This window comes from Sardina pilchardus, chromosome 22, assembly GCF_963854185.1.
Source record: "Sardina pilchardus chromosome 22, fSarPil1.1, whole genome shotgun sequence".
NCBI lineage: Eukaryota > Metazoa > Chordata > Actinopteri > Clupeiformes > Clupeidae > Sardina > Sardina pilchardus.
Genome location: NC_085015.1, coordinates 2265577 through 2292066, shown reverse-complemented (window position 1 = coordinate 2292066; position 26490 = coordinate 2265577). Strand labels below are relative to the sequence as shown.

Sequence of the window (26490 nt, the reverse complement as noted above, 5' to 3'; positions counted from 1 at the left end):
CCATCTCATCGTGCTCCAAACCTCTGTCCAATCGCTGCGTGAGAGAGGCTGTGTGTGTGTGTGTGTGTGTGTGTGTGTGTGCGTGCGTGCGTGTCTAAGCGTGAGAAAGATTGTGTGTGTGTGTGCATGTGTGACTAACCATGAGAGAGACAGACGGGAGCCCTTTTGAGAGAGTCGCTCCTCAAAGTGCGCAAAAATCAAACAAAAACCCTGCATGAAACCTATAGCAGTGCTGCATCACAATCCGTACAGCGGCGCTTCCGTAACAGAAATCCGTACAGTAATACTTTGTAACAAATGTACAATGAATAACTTCCAGGTCAAATAAAGTTATATATACCGTTGGAAACTGTGTCTTGTCCTCTTTGATCTTCTTCACACCTTGACCTAATCAAAGCCGAGTGAAGACGACATTTTATCGGTAAGTACAATGACAGCCAACGGCATTTTAAAAATGGCGGTGGGCAATGATCTCGCGTTGACTCCGTTGAAGGAGGGAAGCGAGTCAGCGAATGAAATGAATGAAGTTTTGGTCATGTGGTCAATAGTATTGTAGATAAACATAATGGTTATTGATATTGAACGTTTTTAATCTAAATTGCGTGTTATAAGGTTAATAAAACCCCATTTTAATGGCGGTTTAAACGCAATGTTCCCGAGGTGTTGGAAACGACCTGTGGTGACTGAAAACGCCATTTGTCTTAATGAACAATATCAGCGATATGAGGTCTTTAAAGTCAACCCAAAAGTCAAATGCTAAATATAAATGATAATTTATATTATAAATTGTGTATTAATGAAATCTAGCTACTATAAAGCACCCTGCACGATGAGGCAGGGTGTTAATAAAGTGAGGTAAGTAGGCTATAAGCAATGGATGATCTGACCTTGTTTGGCACTGATCCAAGGTTGTTCTGTCAATGCAATCGCAAACCTTATGGAGAGAGGGGTGCTGTTACAAGCTTTTTAGGTCGTAACACATCTATCTATTAAAGCAAGGAACGTCTGTCTGTGTGTCACTCTGTCTGTCTGTCTGTCCCACGCATAACTCTCGAACCGCTCATCCGACTGACCTAAAATTTGACATAGCCTAAGTCTTACTAATGACATGCGTGAGTGCAGTGCAAAGTTTGGTCGTTTTTGGACAAAAAATGACAAAGATATCGTTAAATTAAGCAAACTAAAATTCTACCGCTCTCTATAGCCACTCCCCTTCTCACTGTCACTTAGGCTACTCCAGCATAGAAAAAAAACAGCATAGGCAAAAAAAAAGCCAAGCCGTCGGACACTCATGTTGGTAAGCATGGCTGTACTCTACATCAACAACCGGTTGATGATTCGTTGATCTTGGATAAAAGTTGATCTTGGATAAGCGTGGTGAGTCCGACACACATGCACCCATGTTGGTAAGCAGGCTTTAACATATGAAACGTAACGTTGCATGCCTATTCCACATCAACAACCGCGGTTGATGAGGGAAATAAACTTTAGCCTACTCTACGAACGGTTGTCACGTTGCAACTTTGAGTAGAATCACAACTTCACATGTGAACCGACAGCCCCGCACAGGCCAGATGTGCTTCCCGAGTGAACATTTGCCCTCATAGCAAGGCAATTCTACGCAGTTAAGACACACAAACTCACTGCACATAGCTATGCAGTGTAGGCCTACTGTAGGTCTGCATTCCGGTAGGCTATAACAGACACCTACAAGACACTAACATTCTACATTTGGAATCCGTATCAGTTCACTGCTGTGGTCACACAAAATATCATTAAACATTTCCATATTATTTATTTAGGTAAGCCTAGGCTATGTGTGGCTTGTAGGCTAATCATTTAGAGTTTAGCAGCAACTAGCCTACAAAACATTTTTCCTTATACTGTTTTGTTCCCTGCAGATTTAGCATCTATATCTATCTATCTATCTATCTATCTATTAATGCAAGGAACGTCTGTCTGTGTGTCACTCTGTTTGTCTGTCTGTCTGTGTGTTCCACGCATAACTCTCAAACCACTCATCCAACTGACCTAAAATTAATTTGACACATGTATTGCTAATGACATGCGTGAGTGCAGTGCAAAGTTTGGTCATGTTCGAACAAAAAATGACAAAGATATCGTTAAATTAAACAAAATACAACTCTGCCGCAATCCCACAATTCTACCGCTCTCTGCACTAGCCACTCCCCCTCACTCTCACTTACTCCAGCATAGAAACAAAAAAGCCCATTTCGCTGACAAACTCCGTGTTCATGGAAATTACGATGTCTCACGTAAACAACGGACCGTTTCAAGATTGTTCATGTTGGATAAACATGCTGAGTCCGACACACATGCACCCATGTTGGTAAGCAGGCTGTTAAAGTCACGTAACGTTGCATAGGCTACTCATCAACAACCGCGGTTGCCTTGCGCTTCATAGCACTGGCATGGCCATGGCATAGACGGGCCATGCATGCGGTTAGTATAGGCTATTATTTCCCAACAACAGCAAAAACGCACGGGTATGTAATGTGTCTAATAGCCATTAGCTGCAACTCAAACGCCTTTCCCCTTCACTTTTTTATTACCTTGCAAAGAGTAAAAAGCTCTAACAGCACGGGCCTGATTCTCATCACCAATCTAACATGATCTACCTGCATCAACGTCATTGGGCAACACGTTTCTTGGAAAACATTGTTTGCACGGGCACTGCACTAGTAAAGAACTAATGAACAGGAGATTGAATGAAAACCTTTATTGCTGTAAAGAACATAAACAACTTTAATACTACCTTAATAATAAATACTGTCCTACTATAACAATAAATAGGCTACACCAATAAATATGACCTAATTAATAAATAATTAATAAATACTATATACATAAATATTTCATACTGTCCTACTATAACAGTCATCAGAGAGCACATCAGCGTGCACTGCTGTGCTAGTGCAGCTGGAATCAGCATACCACCAATCATTATATTCGCGCAGTGCTTACCTAGCAACAACAGATAATTAATAAATACTAAATACTATATACATAAATATTATTTCATACTGTCCTACTATAACAATACATAAATAACAATACATATTAATAAATAACAATAAATACACCAATAAATATTACCTAATTAATAAATACTATATACATAAACACTATCATTTCATATTATTTCATAAGAAAACTAATGTCTTTTTTTGTATATGTGTCCAGAAAATGGCAAAACAAGTCTACAAAAAATGGTCCGAAGATGATATGAGGGTAGCCCTGGAGGAGCTGGAGGCAGGGGGGAGCTTGAGGGTGGTGGGGGCCCGCTACGGCATCCCCCACAACACCCTGCAGGACCATCGACGGGGCCGCTACGCATACCAGCCCCACCCCAGCCGTGCCCTCCTTCCAGATGAGGAAGCGTCATTGGTGGCCTACATCATCTGGATGGGGAGGCACGGCTTCCCAGTGACCAGAGCTGTGGCCACTTTGCTGGCCACAGCCATTGTTAAAGCCTCGGGTCGTCCGACGACGGGGAATTACGAGAGCGGGCTGAGCCGCATGTGGTGGTGCCGGTTCAGGGAGCGCCATCCGGAGCTGTCGGCGAGGACCCCTGATGCCCTGGACCGGCAGAGGGTCTTCGGGGTCACTGTCCCCAGGGTGGAGGCGCTGTTCAGCATCCTGGAGCCTCTGTTCGACCAGATGAGCTGGCATGATCGCCCTCATCTGGTCTTTAACTGTGATGAAACATACTGATTCCAGCTGCGCTAGCACAGCAGTGCACACTGATGTGCTCTCTGGTGACTACCGTTTGCCTGTAGACATGCTTCTGTCCCCTCTTCGCGTAAACTTTCTCCCTCCCACTCTTCTGTTTATCCCCGAACCCTGTTTCATCACAGTTAAAGACCAGATGAGGGCGATCATGCCAGCTCATCTGGTCAAACAGAGGCGCAGTGCTTACCTAGCAACAGCTACGCCCTGGATGGCCCGCCGGATGCCCTGTACGCCATTAGTCAGAAAGGCTACATGGATGGTCCCCTCTTCGTCCGCTGGATCAGCCACTTTCTCCGGCATGCCCCGGCAGAGCGTCCACTCCTACTCACCTGTGACCAGCATGAGACCCACATGTCCAAGGATGTGGTGGACCTCTGCCGGAGTAACGGTGTGGAGGTGGTGTGCTTGCCAAGCCACACGACGCCGCCGAATCCTCTCGTGGCGGCTGGAATCATCCCGGCGGGGCTCGCTCACATCCTGGTCCCGCCGAGATTTGACCAGTCAGCCCGGAGGAGGAGGCGGCAACAGACTCCCGCTGGGGCACGGTGTATCACCAGCGACGAGTTTGCAGCACATCAGGCAGAGAAGGAGAGAGAAGAGAGGGAGAAACAGGAGGGAAAGAGGAGGAGGATGGAGGAGCTCAAGGAGAAGAAGGCTCGGCTGGAGGAGGAGAAAAAAAGAAAACAAAGAGCAAGGGAGCAAAGGGAGAAGGAGAAGGAGCAGAGAGAGAGGGAGCAAGAGAGAGAGCGAGAGCGAGCGAGAGAGAGAGAGGGAGCAGACGGAGCAGACGGAGCAGAGGGACCTCTGCGCAGCATGTAAGCTACCCACTCCACCAGGTGTAGTGACAGACTTGGTGGAGTGGGTACAGTGCGAGCAATGCCTCCTTTGGTACCACATGGACTGCGTCAACCATGAGGTACCAGAGGAGGCGTGGATCTGTAGGAGGTGTGCTCTCCGCCACGATCTATAAATACATATATTTGTTGTTATTGATCAGTTGCATTTAATTTCATGTTGTACTTTCTTTTAATAAATATTTTCATTTTTAAATCTGTCAATCAACCTCTAACTGCATTCATTATATAGGCCTACATACAGTATCTGAGGGTTCAGCTGTTTGTCTTCACGAGGCAAGAAATTTCAACATTCGGTTTTCGTCAAAACGACTCTCTGGCTACAGAGGGGCCATGAAAAAATCAAAACTCTAATAACATAGCAGCTAATGGCAAAATGCAATAATGTAATACAATATATAAAGATATAAGAATAAAATGATAAACAGCAGAATTTAGCAGCTAAATAAAATATCCCCAAGTCTACACGCCGTCGAAGACACTGTAGCTGCTAGCTCATACGGTACTGATTAACTGATAGACGACGGTTTTAAAGGTTATACTACAACAAAATAAACACCTAAATTGATTATTTCGGTCAGACAATAGATACTACACATAGTATATAAGGTAACAAACAGAAATAGATGTGGTAATTTCTGTAATTCATGTAAAAACATTACCTGCACGCCGTTGTACGGATTATTATTATTATTAAGGTTTATTTAGATAGGGACAGATACAAAAACATAGACAAGCTTAAAAAGTCATCTGATGCATGCATCATAGCATTTTTAGCTGACGCTAATTTACAACACTTGTCCCTAGTAGGGCTTTTTGAGTAAAAAATAAAATACAGATTTAAAAATAGTAAATAAATGGAGTAAAACAGAGTAAATGGAAAAAGGAAAAAAAGTGTACAAGAGAAAACAAAGTGTAAGAACTAAAAATGATTGCATTGTTGTTCCTGAAAGAGCCACAATTTGGTGTTTTTTTTGAAGGTGGCTAATGTTGGAATTGATTTCAGGTTGTCTGGCAGAGAATTCCATAATTTTGCCCCTTTCACAGAAAAGGCAGTTTGGGCAAATGATGTTCTACGGAAAGGGATGCTACAATTGCCTTTTGATGCTGCTCGGGTGGTAGATCTACTACTTTGCTGTTTTATTGTTTTGCAAAGGGGTAGAGGGGCAGTGTTGTTCAGGCATTTGAAGACCAGTTTAACAAAGTGCAGGGATATGAAATTAGCAAAACTTAAAATCTTGTGTTTAGTTAGAATTTTACAGTGATGGTACCTAATTCTCTTCTTGTCCAGGACTTTCAGGGTTCGGTTATACAGACATTCTATGGCCTTAAGTGATGACTGGTGAGCTTGAGACCATGTGGTTAAACCAAAAGATATATGTGAAAGAATCATAGAATTCATAAAAATAAAAGCACAGTCATAAGTCAGGCAGTTTCTTATCAACCTAAAACAGCCCAAGTTAATATGACTTTTAAAATTCAACTGATAGTCTATAATTATTCCCAGATATTTCACTTCTGGTACTTGTTCGATAGGCTCACCATTAATTTGTACATTCAAGATTTGTTTTAAGGGAAGTTTTTTAATGGAGAAGCAGACAGAGTTAGTTTTTTTTAGTGTTTAAAGTTAGACAAGATGACACCAGCCAAGATGATATTTTGTCCAGATTGGTATTTAGTTTGTCAGCCACAGAAGTACAGCTGTTACCAGATGCATACACCACTGTGTCATCTGCATACATCTGTAGACCTATATCTGGACATACATCTGGCAAGTCATTGATATAAAGGCTGAAGAGTATGGGTCCTAAAACAGTGCCCTGAGGGATCCCTGTCTCAATTTTGAGAAAGGTTGATCTTACATTGTTAATTAAGACACACTGTTCACAACCTTTTAAATATGATTCAAACCATGACAATGTTTGTTTAGATAAATTGAATTTAGCTAGTTTTGATATTAATATGCTGTGATTTACTGTATCGAATGCCTTTTTTAGATCTAAGAATACTGCCCCAACTATGTTTCCCTTGTCAAGTGATTGTTTGATATTTTCGGTTAATAAACAAGTAGCAGAATCTGTGGAATGGTTATGCCTGAATCCAAATTGCAGAGGGTGCAGATACTGATTTGCCTCCAGGTACTGCATCAGTTGTTCTGAGACAATCTTCTCCAGGACTTTAGAAAAAACAGGAAGAAGGCTTATAGGTCTATAATTGCAAGGCATTGTGTCATCTCCAGATTTAAAAAGAGGTATTGCTAGAGCATTTTTCCACCCATCTGGGAATTGCCCAGATTTGATGGAGATATTAATAATATTAGTGAGAGGCTGGACTAGAATGCTACTATATTTTTTAAGAAAAGCTGTGTCTAAGTTAAAAATATCCTTTGAGAATGTAGTGTTTAGATCCTGTATAGCTTTCAGAACAGCTGTTTGATCAACCTCCTTGAACTGAAAAAGGTCCTCTTGATCTTCCAGCAGATCTATTGTTGATAGGCCTAAATCATTCCTGTTTGGGAAGTTTAATGCAAGGTTTTTAACAGATTGTATGAAGAAATGATTAAATTCGTCTGCAACTTGTGCATTATCTGTGATAATGTTTTCACCCCTTTTAAGTTCGTATTTGCTTTGGGTGACATTACCCTTTGGATTTAATAGGCTATTTAGTTGTTTCCAAATTATTTTGCCATTCCCTTTGGCCTGTGATAGAGCTTGAATGTAATAATTAGATTTGGCCATTCTAAGTTCTTGAACGACTTGGTTACGCAAACCTTTAAAAAGTTTTAAATCAATATCCCTTCGAGTCTTAATAGAGGTTTTCAAAGCAAAGTCCCTCTTTTTCATTAATTTTCTGATATTATCATTCATCCAGGGCAGCTGAAATTTTCTCTGGGATTTTTTTCGCTTTATGATGAATTTATCAACAACACTCCCAATAGTAGACATAAGCTTATCACAGCAGTCGTTTACTTGGTCACATTGATGGAGCTCCTCCCAGTTAACACCCTTTAACTCGTTCTCAAACTCAGGCAGTTTTTTACGAGGGATTTCAAGTTTAAACGAATTCTGATTTCGATTTATAAACCTAGCGAGTCTTTTCTTTGTCAGTTTTCTTACGATTAAAGTCATATTATGGTCAGATAGACCAGTGACTAAATTATATGTTTTTATGATTCTGTCGGGTTTGTTCGTGAAAATTAGATCTATCAGTGTTCGAGTATTCTTGGTGATGCGTGTAGGGGCTTCAATCATTTGACTAAAGTCATGTTTGGATGTGAGATTTTTCAGGTTTTTCCTGCAGCGTTTGTCTAACCAATTTATATTAAAATCTCCGAAGATGAGCACCTCACTGTTGTGCTTAAAGCTCTTAAACAGCGCATCTAAGTTTTCGCATAGCGATGCAGTGCACGCTGAGGGAGGATTGTATACCACTAAAATATGAAACTGCATGTTTTGCGACAATGTTACATTAATACATAGACATTCAGTAGATATATCAGCAATCGGATAGATTTCCTTTGCATTATAAGAGTCCTTAATGAATATCAATACACCCCCGCCCCTTCCCACAGTCCGGTCCCTTCTAAAACAAGTATATCCCGGGACATCAATTGTGCTGGTTGGAATTTTATCATGTAGCCAAGTTTCACTAATACAGAGAAAATCGATATTGGATTCGGACAACAGTATCCTGATCTCATCTCGCTTGGGAACTAGGCTTCGAATGTTTAAATGACCTCCCAAAATACCTTTAGCTTTTACCATGGGATCCCAAACCACTTTGGCATGATTGACCATCTGAAAAAATAAAGTCTGTCTCTGTTTGGTCATTGCTTGTGTATGGAGTGGTCTTACTTTAGCGAGGACAGCTGTGTTTTGCCCGACAGTACTGTCAGCAGAGCGATCCAGGGTATTGGTTAGGCCTAGCTTGTTGCCCATCGCCTTCCCGGCCTCCGTCAACCTTCCATGCACGCGTGCTGGTTTCTCTGCCTGCTCTGTCGTCCTCATATCGTCGTGGAGCTGTATGTTCAGATCCCCGATCCAGGCCCCGTTCTCACTGGTTGATAGGGTCCGGAAACCTTCGGGTGCTCCAGATGGCGTGGGGTTGCTCAGATCGGTGGTGTCCAGGGCAGGAAACTCTACTCGCAGGTGAGGGAGGAGGCCCGTCGTCGCGTTGTCAGCAGGTGTATCTGCAAGGCCTGGCCCTGGATTGAGTTGTATGTCTCCCGCGAGCAAGACCAGGAGGAAAAGGTATGATTTCGCATACGATTTGTTTGCTTTGATGCGGTTGGAGTGACATGTTTTCGTGCGTAAAGTGCGCCGTGGTCCGAAAATTAGAAATGAACGATAAATTGTGAGTTGTCCATGTCCAAAATTATACAGATGAAGTTTGATTGGGACAGGGTTTAGTGTTTGAGTGATTCTTAAAGAATTTGATCGAATTCTGGGGGTTAAAGTTCCAACTACAGAGGCAAAAAATGCCGCTGTAGCGCAGATGAACAACAAGTAGAGGCTCAGGTGATATTGTTTGTTTGTATGCTGTCTCCGGCGTTGGGGTTGTTTCCGTTCACAACGCGCACAAACACTTTGTTTTTTGAGAAAAGGCTTTGGTTTTCGCATCGGGGTAGAGAGCTTGATAATTCGATGTTTGAGATGCGTCGAAAAATGACTTAATCCGATAAAAAGTGCAACAAGCGCAGCAAGCACGGAGCCCCACGAACCGTGTACGCGCGCCATTGATGATCTATGTTACTCTCCCAACGACGACTGTACGAAAGACTGTGACATGTAACATAGTTCCCCACATAGAGCTCCCCAGTCCCGCCCCTCCTCCGAGAGAGGTGCTTGTCCGGAAGTAAAATTCTCATTCATTTCTCCCATTGACTTCTGGAAAAATTCGGATATAAAGAGTTTTAGACCATGCCTTAGGCTAACCAGCTACGATGTGACTCATAAGCATATAACTTATAATTTCGAGTGAAAAAATGAACAGAAAATGTAAAAAAAGCGAAAGGTACAAGACTGTGTACATATCTTAAATTCCGAGATAGAGAACTCAAATCCCAGGATGCTTTGCAAACGTACACACATTTCCAACATTTGCAGCCTAAAGATAGTTTAACATGGTTCCATATTAATCTGAGAAAAGAAGATGATTACTTCCTACCGTTTCCATTGAGTAAATTCAACCTTCAAGATGAGAAAACCGTTATTTTTCGGAAGACCACACATCGGTCCTGATCAGCCCTGCAGCCATTTTAAGTTTTGAAGTTCCAGCGAGACGAAGCTGGACGATAGGCGCGGGAAAAGCTGAGTACAGTTTGTTTGGCATTGCCATGGCAACGGCGATCTCTACCAATCAAAGGCTCTGCTTTCACCAGTTTTACACGTTAGGGTGTCGGGTAGTGTAGTACTCTCTCGTTAAATCGTGAATAAAGCATTGTTTTCTCAAAACAAGGTTGATGCCCCCATTAACTTTTGACATCTATATGAGCAGGTATAATCGCTTAGTCACATCGTAGCTGGTTTTAAGTCTACCATGGACGGTTACGATGTTATGGCTTATTCTCCAATTGTCAATGGAGAAATTGTATTGGATTTTTACTTCCGGACAAGGCTGTGGGCGAACTGGGGAGCTCTATAGCGCCACCTGAGGGAAACCGTCATTTAGGAGCATTTCATTGGCCCAAAATAAACCAATCAAAGCTAAGAAGTGAAGATAACAATCTTAAAAAACTTCATTGGTCTAGTTTAGTAAGCCTGAAGTGACGTTTTTACATGTCCGGAAGCGAACTTTCGTGTACGGAAGTTGATGCAGCACTGCTACCTGAATTTGAAATGTTTTCAATTTTATATGAGGCATTTTGGCCTCATGTGTTAGAAGGGAATTACCAGAGGTGTAAGGCCCAATCCCATTTCACCCCTTCGCTCTACCCCTTTCCCCTACCCCTCCGCTTTGCGCGTTCACGTGTAGGGGTAGGGATGTACCAATTTCCGTTAAGACATAGGGGTAGGGGTAAGTGGTAGGGCTATATACCCCTGCAAACGGAGATTTTTCAGAGGCATACTCCAAACGGAGGGGTATGAGAAATTTCCCAGAATGCCTTGCGAATCACAAAAGTATGGCTACTTCCGCGTCCAAAGAAGTCACAAATGTAAGTTTTTTCTCCATTATTGATGGTTTAGAAATTTTGATAACCGTTGTATTGTGTTAAGTTTAACGTTGTTCCAATGTGTAATGGTCATTTTCTTCATAAAATGCTCACGAAAAAATCGCTATTACTACAAGTAGTGCAAAGTTATTTGTGACTTGAGGGATCGGTTGATGCATGGAGATGCACGAATTGCGAGCGTCCGTGCTAAATTGTTGAACACAATTTTGAACATAATGTTGAATACAACTCCGGTGCAAATGGTGTGCGTGTCATTCCAATTGCTCATGCAAAAGACACCACCACAGCTGCAGGCGGCATCATGGATTTCTACCGAATGCTCCTCCTGTCGCGTATGTTTACGTAAAAGCTGGCGGAGAGTACTGATGACTATGCGGTTGTTGAAGGGGTGTCCCAATTCGTAGGGGTTGTTGCTCAGCTTCAAGGGGCAAGGGGAAAGGTGTAGGGGAAGGCGTAGGGGTGGAAATTAGAAATGGGATTGGCCCTTAGAAGTCCGGCTTCAGAAAATAAAAGTCCTACCACATACTTGCTCCAACCATTCACTAAACCTACTGATTCTGACTCGCATATGTCCTCAGCAGGAAGATAACTGGGCATAACAGTAGTCAGTGAGATAACTGGTGAGATGTTTCAAATTAGCACACATTTGTTTTAGTTTAATTGTTAAACCTTTATATTAACAGACAACACTGACAAGCGTTTTAAAGTTGGCTCTAACCTTCTCAAGTACTCAGTGTGCAGCTCAGCACTAATCTCTATCTACCTCAAGGAGGCACCAGAGGACCAAATGGTGCTTGTAACCTTATATGGTCTATTGGGCCCCCACTAGCAACGTCAAGGCAGTGCTGCCTGGAAGGTGCAGGAAAGGGTTAGGTTAAGGTTTAGGCTGGGAGGTGGGTAAGTAAAGAGGATGGGCAAGTATATAAATGTGGCCTACTTTTGGTGGCTCTCAAACACTCTCCTCGATGCTCGGTCCTCGAGGGGCGTTCCCACTGATCTATAACTAACACTGGATAGACTATCCCATTATTGCTGCCCCATCATTTTCTATCTACAGTACTGTAGATCAGTGAGGACGAGGATCGAGGAAGGAAGGGAGGGTGTATAAAACACCAAATGAGGGGTACCCTATCTGTGCTACTTGCCGAACATAATGGATTTCTTACTGGTGAGGGAAGGATACGAGTCTAGTGAACAACATTTTCTTCAGATACAGTCCTAGTGGTTGTACTAGCAGCACTGACTGGATATAGGAGTACAGTTGTTCTATCAGCACGGACTGGACCTATAGTAAGAGTAGACTTTTTTAGGTTGACCCTTAATCATCGTTCTTCTGTTATTCTTTTGTGACACTAACTTAAAAATCTCTCAACATTTGAAGATCTGAAGTATTTATTAAATGATTGCACAAAAATTGAAGGGATCTCAGAACCAATTACAACAAATTATTCCATTAATCCATTAATTTATTATGGGAGCGTTCATCCATTACATTTGGCATTGATGTGTTACATTAGCATTGCAATTTTGAGTTGCATTATAGGTATCAACACATAAAACATTAGCCTTTATGTATTAGAACGCATAAAACATTAGCCTTTATGTATTAGCTGTACATTAGCATTATACAGTACAGTCAGTTTGTGTCTGCCTCAATAAATGTTGAATATCAAGCAAGCCCTTTTAACACCACTAGCTACTTTAATATGAATTAAATCCTTAAAACCTTACTGACACTGATTAGTCAATTAATATTAAAATCTTAGCAATGTCACAAAATTAGCATTTTAAGCATTAGAAGATACAACCAAAAGCATAAAAGATATATGTGTGGGATTACAGGCTTCCACAGAAACCAAGATGATTGACAGTACTGTTGATTGTTGGAGAGTTAAGCACGTATTTGCTCTACAACTCTTTTCATCCTTTCCACCTCCTCAGTGATATCTGCAAGATTACAAAATATATGACTTTTCAAATATTTATTTCACTGAAAAGCTGGACTTGAGACTCTGCATGCATTACTAATTCATAACAAAGTCCCTTGTTAGGCTCATTTGTGTAAGGGTTAGTTAAAGTGGTTTGATGTGTAAACTTTGGGGAAACTTTGCATGTTATAATTTATGGATGAAACAGAGAAATGTCAGAACCCTACAGCAATCATTCATTTGCAGCGTGTTGAAGCATGTACTCACCAGGGAGAGGCAAGCTGAACCTCAGACTAAGTGCATCAGCAACAATGTCCTGTAATTCTCTCAGTGTTTTCTCAATATGATTCTAAAAAGGCAGCATGAAGTAAACATTATTATGAGTAATTAAAAGTGAGAGGGAAAATACAGTATGTTAGCCTTATTATTGCCAGACCAAGCTCAATCTTTTGAGACTGAACATTAGTCTGGGGAGTCTGTGTTGTATTTCTACTGCACAAGAGGCGTGATCAATGGACAACGAAAACTAACCGAACTAAGAGCTTTTGGTTCGAATGGATCGTTTGAAATGCTGTTGGTGTTAAAGCACCCTTAAACTTTAAAATTGCATTTTCAGTATGACTTTAATAGGTAATGGCTAAAGGAACACATGTATTTCCGTACCGTCATGTGATCAAACTTCTCCAGCATTTTCAGCCTGGCTACTGTGTACATGGTGGCCTTGTGTTCCTCTATGCCCTTTCTCAGCACCTGCTGCATTCTCCCGAAGGCTCCTTCTCCAGATTCAGATGCTGCCTCTGACAATATGAGGTATGACACACACACACACACACACACACATCACCTCAACATTCACTAACAATATTCACTGGATATTATAGGTTGGTTAACAAGACTGTCAGTCATAGTTAGTCGTGGTTTAATGCACACCATTGTTTATTTTAAAGGTTACATAACACATATAATCCATAGAATAAACTTACTATCATACACTGGGAGCATAACAGACTCTATGGTGTCTGAGAGACAGTTGTAGATTTCTTTTGTCATTTGACGAATGTGTCCATTCAGCTCTGTCTTTCGCTTATTCCGCTGATAAAGGGGAAAAACACCTTCAGTAGTTGCAGTGGTTGGTGTATATGTTTTCACACAACACTTTTTAGTGTGTGATGCATGCAGTACATGTTGGTTGGGTGCAGCTCACCTGAGTCTTAATAAAGAACAGAATGAGTTTTAAATGAGTGAATTCCTTCATAACTTCACCGATGGGGTCAAATTGCTCAAGCAGGGCTAACACAAACTGAGCTTGTCTTGAGCGCCTCCTGCTGGAAAAAGAAATGCTCATCAGTGGAAATGTTTACATTTTACTTGAAGGTATCTACATGAGAGTGACATGACAGTCATGAACGTGTCATAAACATTACAAACAAGTCATAAACCTTTAATCACAAAACAGTTCTGTCATTGAGTATCATTCGTTTTTTATCATGACAATTTAGGATCAGGGTTAGGTTAGGGTTCATGTGTCATGGCAGTGTCATGTGTTCATGACAGAGTCATGACAAATGGTTACCGATATTTGTTTTCTTCATTTTAAAGACATAACTTTAGCTCGAATGCAACTTACTCAAACAGATCATTAAATATTTTGTCCACATTTACTTTCATGTGCGAAACAAGCACATCATTAAGATCTGTGACTATCTCTGTTCCACTTTCAGGGTCCTTTGAAATTGTAAATCCTCCTTTCATACACAGCGCTTTCAGAGTTCTGTGGTACCCCCGGAAGTTTGGCCTCTCCTGAAACCAGACAGCCATTTTATATGCATGCAAGAAGACACAAATCCGCCTGACGCATTGGAGCCATCTAAAAACATTTCCCCCTGTAGCTATGGAGTGAATTAACAAGTACTCCCCTACCACCACCACCACCACCCCACATTTATATTTGCATTTATTTATTTACCATTTCTGAATTATATTACAGTATATAACAATTTATATACATACTGGTTTTATCACTTTTTCTTCTGCTTCTTTTGGGGAGACCGCCATAGACTCATTTGCCAATTTAGAGAGGCACTGGTCCAGATCATTGTACTTATTTTCCAGTGATTGACACAAGTCAGTCAGGGCTTTTGTTAGTTTTTCGTTCAATGTCCTGTAAGCCTGACGTTTTTCCTTAGCCTGAAAACAAAATGAGATTTCCTTATAAGTAATATCATTGATAGCTGATCTTAAAGGTAAAGAGACACTGACACATATAGACTTACAATCTCAACATCAATGTGTCCATCACACTTTGAGCCTTGGATCAAGGACAGAACCCCCCCAACTTCCTTGATGTACTCGTCCTCCATCTTCTTGGAGAAACTGACATTGAGATCTTGTAGCAGTTCCCTCAGAGCTGGGATTTCTAAAGAAAACATACACAGAAGAGCAATGAATAAAATCCTGTTTTTGGTAGCAAAGTAGTTCATGTACAAATACACTGCCCTCCAGAATTATTGACATCACCGGTAAAGTTGACTAAAAACAGATGTATAAATAAATATATGTGACTAGCTGTTTTGAATCCCATCAATGGATGACATTTACCTGTATCCTCTGCAGATAACACACAGTCATTATCCTGTTTCTGGAATCCCTTTGAACTGACAGTGAAAATCTTAAAATCCACCTCGTTGGAGTGAGCCTGAGACAGAAAATGTGCTACTAGTTTATTTATTTATTATTATATATATATATATATATATATAAGAGAATATTGAGCAGAAGTCGAAAAGGGAGTACCTTTATCTTTGGAAGAAATGTATTTTCTACATCTGCCTTGGACTGCTTATTCCTATGTTCTATGCATTTACGAATTTTGATCTTCTCATCCTTGGTGAGCTTGTAAAGACAACAATACATTGAGATTTGGCTCACAAGAGTTTAATATACTACTGAGTCAGATCTAGACTACCTAGACTAGTACCTGTTCTTGGGTGATTCCCAGGCCTTTTTCTGTCAGATTGTTGTCGCTGGATTGAGAGAAGAGGAGTTCAGTTCAGTACTAATGTATTGTACAATGTAAGAACAGAACATATCATACAACAAACACAATACATTATATTTATATAGCACTTTTCATGACACTCAAAGCACTTCACATTGAGGGGGGAACCTCACTAACTACCACCAATGAGTAGCACCCACCTGGGTGATGCACAGCAGCCATTATGTGCCAGAATGTTCACCAGACACCAGCTTGAGGTGGAGAGTGCGTGAGTGATTGAACCAATTACACTGTAGGGGATGATTAGGGGGCCAGACTGAATGAGCGAGGTTGGGAATTCAGCCAGGACACCAGGGAACCCGAATTTGGATTTCCCCCGGCAGTTCAGGCTGGAAACCTGCACATCTGTCTCTATTCAGTAGAAACAAAGCGCAGCCTCCCCATACTAATGTTCGATCTTAAAAGATTGAGCTTAGTATGGTGATAGCCAGACTAAGGGAACCCCCTACTCTTCACAATAAGTGCCACAGTGAGTCAGGACCTTGGATTGACTTTTTTGGCCAGAGGGAAGATCATATAACTAGAAAAGCCATTCCAAGGAATTACCAATGCATGAAAAACAGTGGTGGTTGCTGCTCTTTGGAATAGGAGAAGCTCTGATAAAAATGGTCAATAATTAAAGTAATATTATTGCTGCTATATTGTTATTTGAGGGAAAAATATATCACAAAACCCAGAATAGACCAAACAGTATAGCCACAACACAAACTCTGTAACTCCACATTAGGATTAGGATATGTACAAAATATGCAATAGAATTAAACATTTGAGCTGCAACTCCTGCCTTGCCTCGCCTTGCCTCTCGACTTCACCTGCCAACCCTGTAACGTTGTGTAACTTTCACGCATCCCTGAACTTGAAACCCTTCCTGTCCAATCGCGACATATGCTGTCAATCAAAAAAAGTCCAGCCACTATGACGGTTCCTCCAATCATCATACAGAAGCTCAGCGTCCAGGCCATCCCACTGTCCCATTCACTCCCAGAGAAGCCGGGCTTCCCTGGAAATGACGATTTTGTGGCGTTTATTCAATAAACACCTAGCTTTTTGTGCACTGAGACCAGCCCACTCCGTAGTGCCATTGAAGTCCAGTGAAGCCGAGCGTCTATGGGGATTTTAATGGATCATGTCGTCACAGCAATGTATTAGGCGTGCAAAATCACAATAGATGACCGGCAAAACCGTTTTTTTTTTTTTTTTTTTTTTAAAGCATGTTCTAGTTGGAATAGCAGGCTGGCTAATGTAGCCTAATAGGCATTATTTGATGCAATTTTCCGTGATATTTTAGAGGAGGCTGAGCTTCCTCTGCACTCCTTTGTGTTTAACCCTCTAAGAGCCAGTCGCAAAATTGCGACAAGCAACGTCACGGTCACTGATTAAAACAGACGATAGATCCAGGTAGGGTGACAAATCTCATATGCACTCTCCACCGCTAGTTGGCAGACATTCATAGTTTTGATTCAAGCCCAAATGTTTTCAGGAAGTATTATGCTAGAAGTATACTCGACGCACCCGACCTGTCGCGCGACAATGTGACGTCAAAATGACGTAATTTCCTGTGTCGCAAGCCACATTTCAGCCGCGCGCCGACCTGTCGGACACTGAACATTTTTTATCAGCCGCGCGCGCCAACCTCGCACGACAACTAGGAAGAGATTGAAGCCAAGCTCACGGAGCCAGTGTCCTTATACAGTCATCAACCACATAAACCACATTCAGGCATTATCATATAGCCTATCCAACATCTTAAATAAGCCCATTCATTTTAAAAACGACTGTAGTCATGAAGTTTGAATAATAGTAAGTTTGAAAAGTGGGAAGTTAACTTGGCTAGGCTGCAGCGAGAGTTGCCGTTTGGATGACTGATTTGTTTACAGTCGTGAACTACGTTGGATAAGTTAACGAAGTTACCAGTGAGAGTTGCAACAGGAGGATATTAGGGGGAAATGACTAGGACCGAGGCACATAAGTATTCCAGCAAAAGGTAAGGAAGAGATTTATTTTCAACCAAAGGATATCTGCTAGACCTAAAAAAAGATATATATCTTTCCATTTAGGGAGATTACACAAGCTCATCTCATAAACGAGATGGTAGGCTAATCCTTCAGTTGTGCAAGCTAAGTCTGAAATATCAGCAAAGAAGCTAGTTGCTACTGCCATTAACGTCAATGGATACCGTGCCTCCGTTCAGGAGAATACTGCAAATTGTGTCGCGACTACCACGCGCAAGTATACATGGTTACAACGTTCCCCGTGACGTCAACATGTCGCACGACAAGTCGGGTGCGTGAACTGTACCGGGGCCTTTACTCGTGAGAAACACACAAAGAAGACGTGGACATGCACATTTGTTTTTAATGACGTGAAAGCAATATGGGTCATAGCTTTGCACAAATTGAAGCAGAAATGCACCAAGGTTGAAAAAAAAGTTCCCGTGTGACGAAGTCTTGGATCTGTAATTCACCTTTTCTGATTCTGAAGGAGAATATCTGCCTTTTGGAGATTATGATCGATTGTCCATTGACGATTGACGATAGTCACGGTGCATCTGTGTATAGGTCAGTGTTTACTAAGCCCCCAGATAGAAAAACTACACTGGGCCACACCTACCAGAAAATCTGGCACGGATCTGCATAATGGACCTGATCCGCCGTCCAAAATTGGTCTGAATCGGTTTGACCGATCTGGTGGCAATAAGGGCTAAGACTGGCCCAGTTCCGTATGATACTCGTGTTACTGACGTGTGCCAGATCTGCTCCCAGCAATGATTACAGAGCCTGTCAAGGAACGTGTTCTAATTGTCACCGCTTCGTTATTGCAGGACGTTTGAAGGGGGAAAAAATCGAACTACCACGACATTTAGTCTATCTAATGGTTTGAACCTTCAGCTCTTCTCAAGACCTACTATCGATATCCGCTACAATGAGTGCAATGATAGGTTGTTATGGGAGAGAAACACATAATGTCATTGCTAGCTAAGTTACCCAGATAGCAATTTCATTGGGCCGGATCCGCATAAAAGCCTTTAGATCCGCATGTAGCGGACCTACAGTATCTGACTGTGGGCCAGATGTGGCCCACACACAATAAGCGGACCCGTATTGCAGATCCGTACAACACAGAATAAGCGGACCCGTGCCACACACAATAAATGGAGCCGTATTGCAGATCCGTACCACACACAAGAAGCGGACCCGTACCACACACAAGAGGCGGACCCGTATTGCAGATCCGTACCACACACAAGAAGCGGACCCGTGCCACACACAATAAGCGGACCCGTATTGCAGATCCGTACCACCCACAATAAGCGGACCCATATTGCAAATCCGTACCACACACAATAAGCGGACCCGTATTGCAGATCGGTACCACACACAAAAAGCGGACCCGTACAGGTTCACTTATTGTGTGTGGTACGGATCTGCAATACGGTTCCACCTCTTGTGTGTGGTACGGGTCCGCTTATTGTGTGTGGTACGGATCTGCAATACAGGTCCAATATTGCATATGACTTTAGGCAGACATTCACAACATCCCCAACTGGTCACCACTATAAAAACTTTGCAGATGAATTAAGGATACTGCTCATCACAATTTTATGACTTTATAAATGTCATGGTTTAGATGTAAAATATAACCTAGACATTCTCTGATAACTGTTAATTATATTTTGTGTAGACTACTTTGTTGAGGTTTGCTTCCCAGCATGCATTGCAAATATTAGTTTTGAATTTTGAAATAATGTGGTTGGGACATTTTAGCTTATAGGCTAACCTACTCCACTGATGTTTTGAACAATAAAATTACCAGATATGACCATTGACTTAGTAATTTATTAGGGGGAAAAGACACCGTAGTCGTGAAAGTATTAGACCTAACCGGGTATAAATATCCAGCTAACTATCCTTGATATTAATCAACTGGATGTGATCTTCACTCAACAAGTTTCTACCATAGGTAAGACCACTGAATAAATATGCGTTCAAAAACATGCTGTAGGCTAATTACTGTACTACTCAGCATTAATGACAGGTGTATCACTCCCATAGCAAAATTGGCTAATGATACATAATTCATGGCAAATTAACATTGGACAAGCTGCACGGCGCAAGCTCGTTGGGTATCCACGATATTCCACAGCCAACAATGGGGGTCGCCATGACACCGAAACGGTTTTCTATTTCCGGCGAAGCTGCATTGTATCTGTTTTAACGTGATGGTTTACGGTGCTTAAATGTATTAATTGTAATAAATTAATTTAAAAACACACCATACCTAGTGTGAAGCATGGTGGGGGCAACATTATGTTGTGGGGATGTTTCTTTTCAGCGGGAACTGGGCAATTGGTCAGGATAGAAGGGAAAATGGATGCTGCCAAGTACACCCACATTCTTAAGGAAAACCTGCGTCCCTCTCCTAGACAGCTGAGGATGGGGAGGTCATTCGCCTTCCAACACGACAATAATCCTAAACACATACTGCCAAAAGATCAAAGCAGTGGCTTAAGGATAGGATGGTGAATATCCTTGAGTGGCAAAGTCAGAGCCCTGACTTAAATCCCATAGAAAATATGTGGATTGACTTGAAGAGAGCAGTCCATCGCCATTCCCTACAGAATTTGACTAAATTTTAACATTTCTGCACGGAAAATTGTCTATAATAGAGACATATCCAAACAGATTGATGGCTGTAATGAAAGCAAAAGGAAGCTTTACAAAGTATTAAGTCAGGGGTATGATGACTTTTCCAACCCTGTTATTCTAGTTTTTAATTTTTTATTAATTTTCAGAACTGTTTACTTTTTTTTCATTATTTTGATGTTGTACAGCTACATTTGTAAATAAAACTGGAAAAGATTTTTTTTAAAATGGGTTTTGATTTCAGGCTGTAAGACAAAAAAAGTAACTATTTCAAAAGGGTATGATGACTTTCTATAGGCACTGTACATGCTGAGGGCAGAATTGTCAACATTTCGACAGAAATCTAAGTTGAGGCATAATCTAGTTAGCTATGGAGAACGCACATGTTAACAGAATGAACGGAAGTTGAAAACAGTATCGTAACCATCGCACAACGATACATATTTCCGGGTTAAGGAATGAGGTGGATATGTCGTGGAAATTAGAATTTTCCTCTTTTAACGTTGCGGTGACAAAAGACGTTATTTAAAATGCTCTGAATCATCGCCGGGACATTATCTTGTTTGTTGGGAGAAGATCTGGCAGACGTCAGTCAGTAACGAGAGCATCATACGGAACTGGGCAAGTCTTAGCCCTTATTAGCACCAGATCAGTAAAATGGATCCAAAACAATTTGGGACCGTTTGGACGCCGGATCAGGTCCGTTAAGGCCCATTCATGCTCAACGTAAATTATGAATACGAATACGTGTGGAGTGTTTCAAACGTTCTTTCCGTTGATTTCGTCCGTACTTTGACACGAAATTGAGGAGCTTATGATTACGGATGAAACGGATGAAACGTTGCAATACCGAGCACTACCACACGAATACCACACGAAAAAGTGGGGGTTTCCTGTTTGTTTGTTATGTAGATGAGATGACAAAAACAAAGTAAAACTAGCCTACTCAAAAATGTTCAACAACCAGTATTTACTGAAAGATGCATCATTTGATGTGGTTGTCATCCAGTGACATCATAATATGCAAATTAGATGAGTAAATTTACCCCCTTCATAAACTTTTGTTCATACTCAGTGATTATCACATTTACAGTAGGACTTTATCTCTGACCACTTTAAAGCCTTTTGAAATGTTTATGTAAAAATCCGATATTGTTTAACAGTTATGCAGTAAAACAGATTTTCTGATTTTTCTTTGTTACTCATTTTTTTTTTACTATGCTCACATCCGCTACAAAAGAGCACCTGTTTAGAGGGATTACAGACAATAATTCAGATTTCTAGTAGCGCTCTGAGCCATTTTGTTTTTTCTCTAAACATTTTTTGTTGAGAGTTGATTTTAGGAGGACAACCTGTGTTGTTACCACCTATAGATGGCACTCAATACCATAGGCTACTTTAGACAACTGTTGTTTAAATCATGGCATCATAATTAATGCTGTTTTTTTCACCTCATATAATTATCTGCATCTTCTGCATCCATCTGATCAGTCTTTGTGCAGATGTAAGTGATGCTGTTGCATTCACCACCTCTCATTTCTTTCAGGTGGAATGAGAGTATATCCCAGGAACTCTGATCAGAGTCAGCTCGATTGATATCACTGAGGATCCACATTGTGGAGCACTCTCTCCGACACTATAATAAAATGGTAAAACCCAGGAATAAATAGACCATCACTGGCATGTTCTGTAATGTCTTATCAGGATTCTGCTACTCCAGGGTTTGTTGTGTGAAACACTCACGTTTTTCCCCATCTCTCGTCTGCTTTTATTGATGTCTCCTGTTCCTGGGAGATCAATCAACACCAGGTTTTCTAGGATGTCATTGTGGCCGGGAACCTTGATAGTCACAGACTTCACTAGAGGCCAGTAGAACAGTTGTGTGGAATCTGCCTCCCCTGATTTTACATAGCGGCGGATTGCTCTCTCCAGCTCTTCGGCCTGTTGGTCAGATATTCATATGTTGCACACTGCACTTAAAATGCTTTTAGTTTTATGTTATTGTCATGAACACCGTGGCTCAAAGGGAAAGGACATAGGGAGACTGACACCATCAGGCAACATTTAAATAATAATCTTAATTTATTCACAAATATTACGAACGTCAGTAAGTGAGAAGCAAGAAAAGGTAAAATAAAATGTCATGCACGTCAGTAATGTGTATGTGTAGTGCATAATGAAAAGGCAATCAGGAATCGCTGCAGCCAGCCTATACTGCGTCAGGCCAGAGCAGAACCGAGAGCCCCGAGGAGGCCACAGCACACAGGCTTTATCCTGACGGCCATTAACACGGAGCCACGCCCCCTCATTAGCACACAGGCTTTATCCTGACGCCAATTAACACAGAGCCACGCCCCCTCATTAGCACACAGGCTTTATCCTGACGCCAATTAACACAGAGCCACGCCCCCTCATTAGCACACAGGCTTTATCCTGACGCCAATTAACACAGAGCCACGCCCCCTCATTAGCACACAGGCTTTATCCTGACGCCAATTAACACAGAGCCACGCCCCCTCATTAGCCACCAGAACTCTCCAGCTCCTCCTGCAGGACCAAATGAAAGGCAAGGCAACAATATGTCTAGTACCCAAGAGCACCATACAGAAAGAGGGAGGGCAAGGTCTAACCTCACGGCACGGCAAAGCCAGGGCGTCATTGTTATATATACATATAGCCTACATTAATTTCTGAAGAGATTAGACATCTCTCATTAATGGGACACTTACTGTTGGACCATTCTCAGTTTTGTCTACCAAATCTGGGATGACCACAGACTTTAGTTCCTCCAATGTTTTGTTTACTCCATCTTGACCATAAACAGCTTTGATCTTATCACGTGCACTTTTCACGTCTGACTCTTCGTATTCACGGGTGCCCTTATCTAGGATTTGTCGCAAGATCTCCAACTCGTGTTCCCAGTCCTAAACAGACACAGATGAAGAGAAAGCCCACATCTCATCACCATTTTCTACAAACTAACACCAGCTTATTAGTGTCACTTATATTATATCAAAGAATATGAACAGATTATAAGTATTTATTTTATAAAGAACCTACGGGCACTCGAAATAGTGTAATTTAGCTTTGTGCAATATAAAAGAAACAACAATGTTGCAAGTCGCTTTGGTTAAAAAGCGTCAGCTAAAATAATGTAATGGAATAACACACATCACCTCTGAAATCCTAAAATACAATTCGCAAATTCCAATCAATTTGTTTGAACCTTTGGATCATAAATATTGCCAGACTTCAAGATACAATACATATAATATTGTTATTATTTGAAGTTTATTTGAGAAACGTAACGTTGTAATTGTATTAACCTGTTTTGAGATTAACTTGATCTCTGCAGTGAAGTCGGTCTTTTGTGGGTCGTTGGCCTCCACTTGAATGATCACAGAGGTGCAGGCTAATTCTGATCCTGAGGGCAGCACTTTCTCTCCCAGGATGGTGTTTATCAGGTAGCTCTTCCCAACACCTGTTCGACCAATCACTCCCACTTTGGTCTTCTTGGACTTTGGATCTTTTATTAAAGACCTGTATATGAAACAACCCAAAATATTTTGGAGGCATTCAGTATTGATAATGATGCACATTACAAGAAGCTATCTGGTGAACAGTACTGATTGGTAGTTGACAACAACCAGCTACTCATGAATGCTGAACAGAAAACATAAATGACTTGCTAATTAAATTTACTCAATTGGCCTTATTCTGCTGACTTTGGTTCGTAATGATTTACCTGATGTACTGACTGAAAGCATCAGTTTCCTCATTAGCATCCGCTTCTATCTTCTTCATAACGTCTTCAAATATCTGGTTTGCGTCATTTATCCCTTTGGATCATTCAGGAGAGGACAACATGCAAAATGCAAACAATATTGAATATGCATATAACCATCAGCCATCATCAGTGTTATGACACTGTTAAATGTAAATAAAAACAAAAGGCCAAATTGTGTAGTAAAGTACGCGAGTAGTATGTGCGACTTAAGCCTACCTTACACTGACAAGATTTGGGAAAGATTCTTGAAAGATTGTAGTCTTTTAACTAATGCCCCTCATTCAGACTTTACTCAAAAGACTACAGTCTTTCAAGAATCTTTCCTAAATCTTGTCAGTGTAAGGTAGGCTTTAGCAAATTCATCTGTAACAGTGTGGGCTCGTTCACACCATCACATAATGAGGGACAAGAAACAGTTGTAAAGAATAATAATTTATTGAGAAAAGTGCAATCAAACCAAGTCAATCAGTCTAGGGTATGTTGGTGCAATGTCATGCATGTATGGAAGATGTGAGATCAGTATCAGAGTGTGAGCTGTAGACTAGAGGAAGGAAAATGATGATGATAAGATGAAGAAAAACATGAAAGAAGTAAGCCATACAGTGCCTATGTGAAAGAGTGTTCAAATGAAAGAGAGAGAGAAACCCTTTTATAACCCAACCCCTAAGTGCAGGTGAAAACAATAAAGCACTTAGGCCACCCATGACACCCAGGCCTAGCACTGTCCATGCACTGACTACACTAGACCCATAGGGGTCATGGTTTTCACCCAGGTGGGTGTCACACATCTGAATAGCTTAGTGCAGGCGCTAACGGACCCAGTACTTTGTCTCATAAATTACCCCACTAATAATTCTCGCAATTGTATCAAGCCTCTACAGCAGTACAAAAAGAGTCTATATTCATAAAACGAGGCATTAGAAAGTTTGTAAGTAGCCTACACCAGGAGTTTATTTAAATAGCACTTGCCTGATGGCATATAATCTCTGCTGCTACTTACACACTTTCCAATGCCTCATTTTATGAGCACAATAAAAAACAAACAAAAAAATCCACAATATTAGCCTAGAAATCTAGACGCCCCTAGCGGCAGCAAATGTAATTTGGCTGGCGGGGCAGTCTAGGCACGATCCATAGAGCCAGGGAGCTGAGAACTCGAAAAACCAGCGGGCCAATTACAGCGTGTATAGAGTCGGTGGGTGGGCTTAACATAATGGTGACTGGCATGCGACCAGAAGTTGTGACGGTAACGCCAGAGCCCCTTTAGGGAGAGCCGGTCCACTTTCTATTAACTCCATTGTACCGGATTGTTCCTGCAATCTGTTGAAATTCCGCTAGGGGCGCTGCCGAGCAAGTGATAAATGAATTGTGGTCTATGGAGCTAAGCGGCTAAAACTCGTTTTTTTCACAGTTGACAACTTCATTTCTTAATGTACATTGTCGTAGTAGCTACCTGAGCATAGGTTTTCCACTGGAAATGAAATAAAAAGTCACTCATGTCCTTTCTGCTTTTCATAGGATGGGCTGCTTTCCGCGTAACATGCTAGCATTTAGCTCATGGATGCTGATTGGTCAGCGAGAAAGTGGTTCGCTTTTGTGTCACGTGACATGAAAACTTTGAAAGGGTTTTTAGGAATAACAACAAATATTGAAAATTGCATTGGTCAGCTAATTGTCAAGTCAAGTTATCCTGCATCGCATGCATTAATGCAATTTCAGGAGAAAAAATTATATAAAGACCAATGTGGTATTGGGGGGTTCAGCTCCATTGCTACCCTATCGACGACCGCATTGACCCCGTCGCAGTAAACGTCATTGCAAACGTCTAGGAGGTCGCGCGCGCAGCCTGGGCTCAGAAAAGGCGGAAGTGGTACATAGAAAACAGCAGCACACACATACACAGATTGAACAAATACACCGAAAATGCCTAGTTGTTGCGTGGTGGGGTGTCAAAATCGAACCAAGGATGGAGTAAAACTATTCAGGCTTCCAGCAGGATCTCATCCATTTCAAAGAAATCGGCGACGTTTATGGTTGCAAGCCATAAAACGTGTATGGGATGAAAGCTCTGTGAAGAACAAGGACGTACGTGTTTGCAGTGCCCATTTCATCTCAGGTAAGGTTAAGCTTTCTTCATAGCTTTATGCTAAATCTTTCCTTTTTTTTATTCACTGAGAAGCCTAGTTTTTTTTAATCAAAGTTTACTGATCTTGGCTAATAGTTTGGTAACGTTTTGACTAGATGCGCACACAGTTGTTAGCATGTTAATGTAGCGTTAAAGCTAACGTTAGCTTA

At 41.4% G+C, this 26490-nt stretch overlaps 1 protein-coding gene across 3 annotated transcripts in view; it reads right to left on the bottom strand.

Annotated features, from left to right (window-relative positions):
* Positions 1-12258: 12258 nt before the first annotated feature.
* Positions 12259-26490, bottom strand: part of LOC134070023 (nuclear GTPase SLIP-GC-like) — a 98135-nt gene continuing 83903 nt past the window's right edge. Inside the window, exons 4-19 of one of the 3 annotated variants that reach the window (XM_062526208.1) lie at positions 24154-24247; positions 23735-23948; positions 23138-23332; positions 22152-22349; positions 21860-22044; positions 15685-15730; positions 15501-15599; positions 15306-15402; positions 14981-15123; positions 14718-14894; positions 14335-14507; positions 13912-14032; positions 13691-13799; positions 13371-13504; positions 12975-13056; positions 12259-12726 (exon numbers count right to left, since the gene is read on the bottom strand). In XM_062526208.1, coding sequence (XP_062382192.1) covers positions 12671-12726; positions 12975-13056; positions 13371-13504; positions 13691-13799; positions 13912-14032; positions 14335-14507; positions 14718-14894; positions 14981-15123; positions 15306-15402; positions 15501-15599; positions 15685-15730; positions 21860-22044; positions 22152-22349; positions 23138-23332; positions 23735-23948; positions 24154-24212 — 2088 coding nt within the window. In that variant the 5' untranslated portion in view covers positions 24213-24247 and the 3' untranslated portion in view covers positions 12259-12670. The remainder of the gene's footprint in view (positions 12727-12974; positions 13057-13370; positions 13505-13690; positions 13800-13911; positions 14033-14334; positions 14508-14717; positions 14895-14980; positions 15124-15305; positions 15403-15500; positions 15600-15684; positions 15731-21859; positions 22045-22151; positions 22350-23137; positions 23333-23734; positions 23949-24153; positions 24248-26490) is intronic. The other 2 variants (XM_062526209.1, XM_062526210.1) reach the window with 2 other exon arrangements.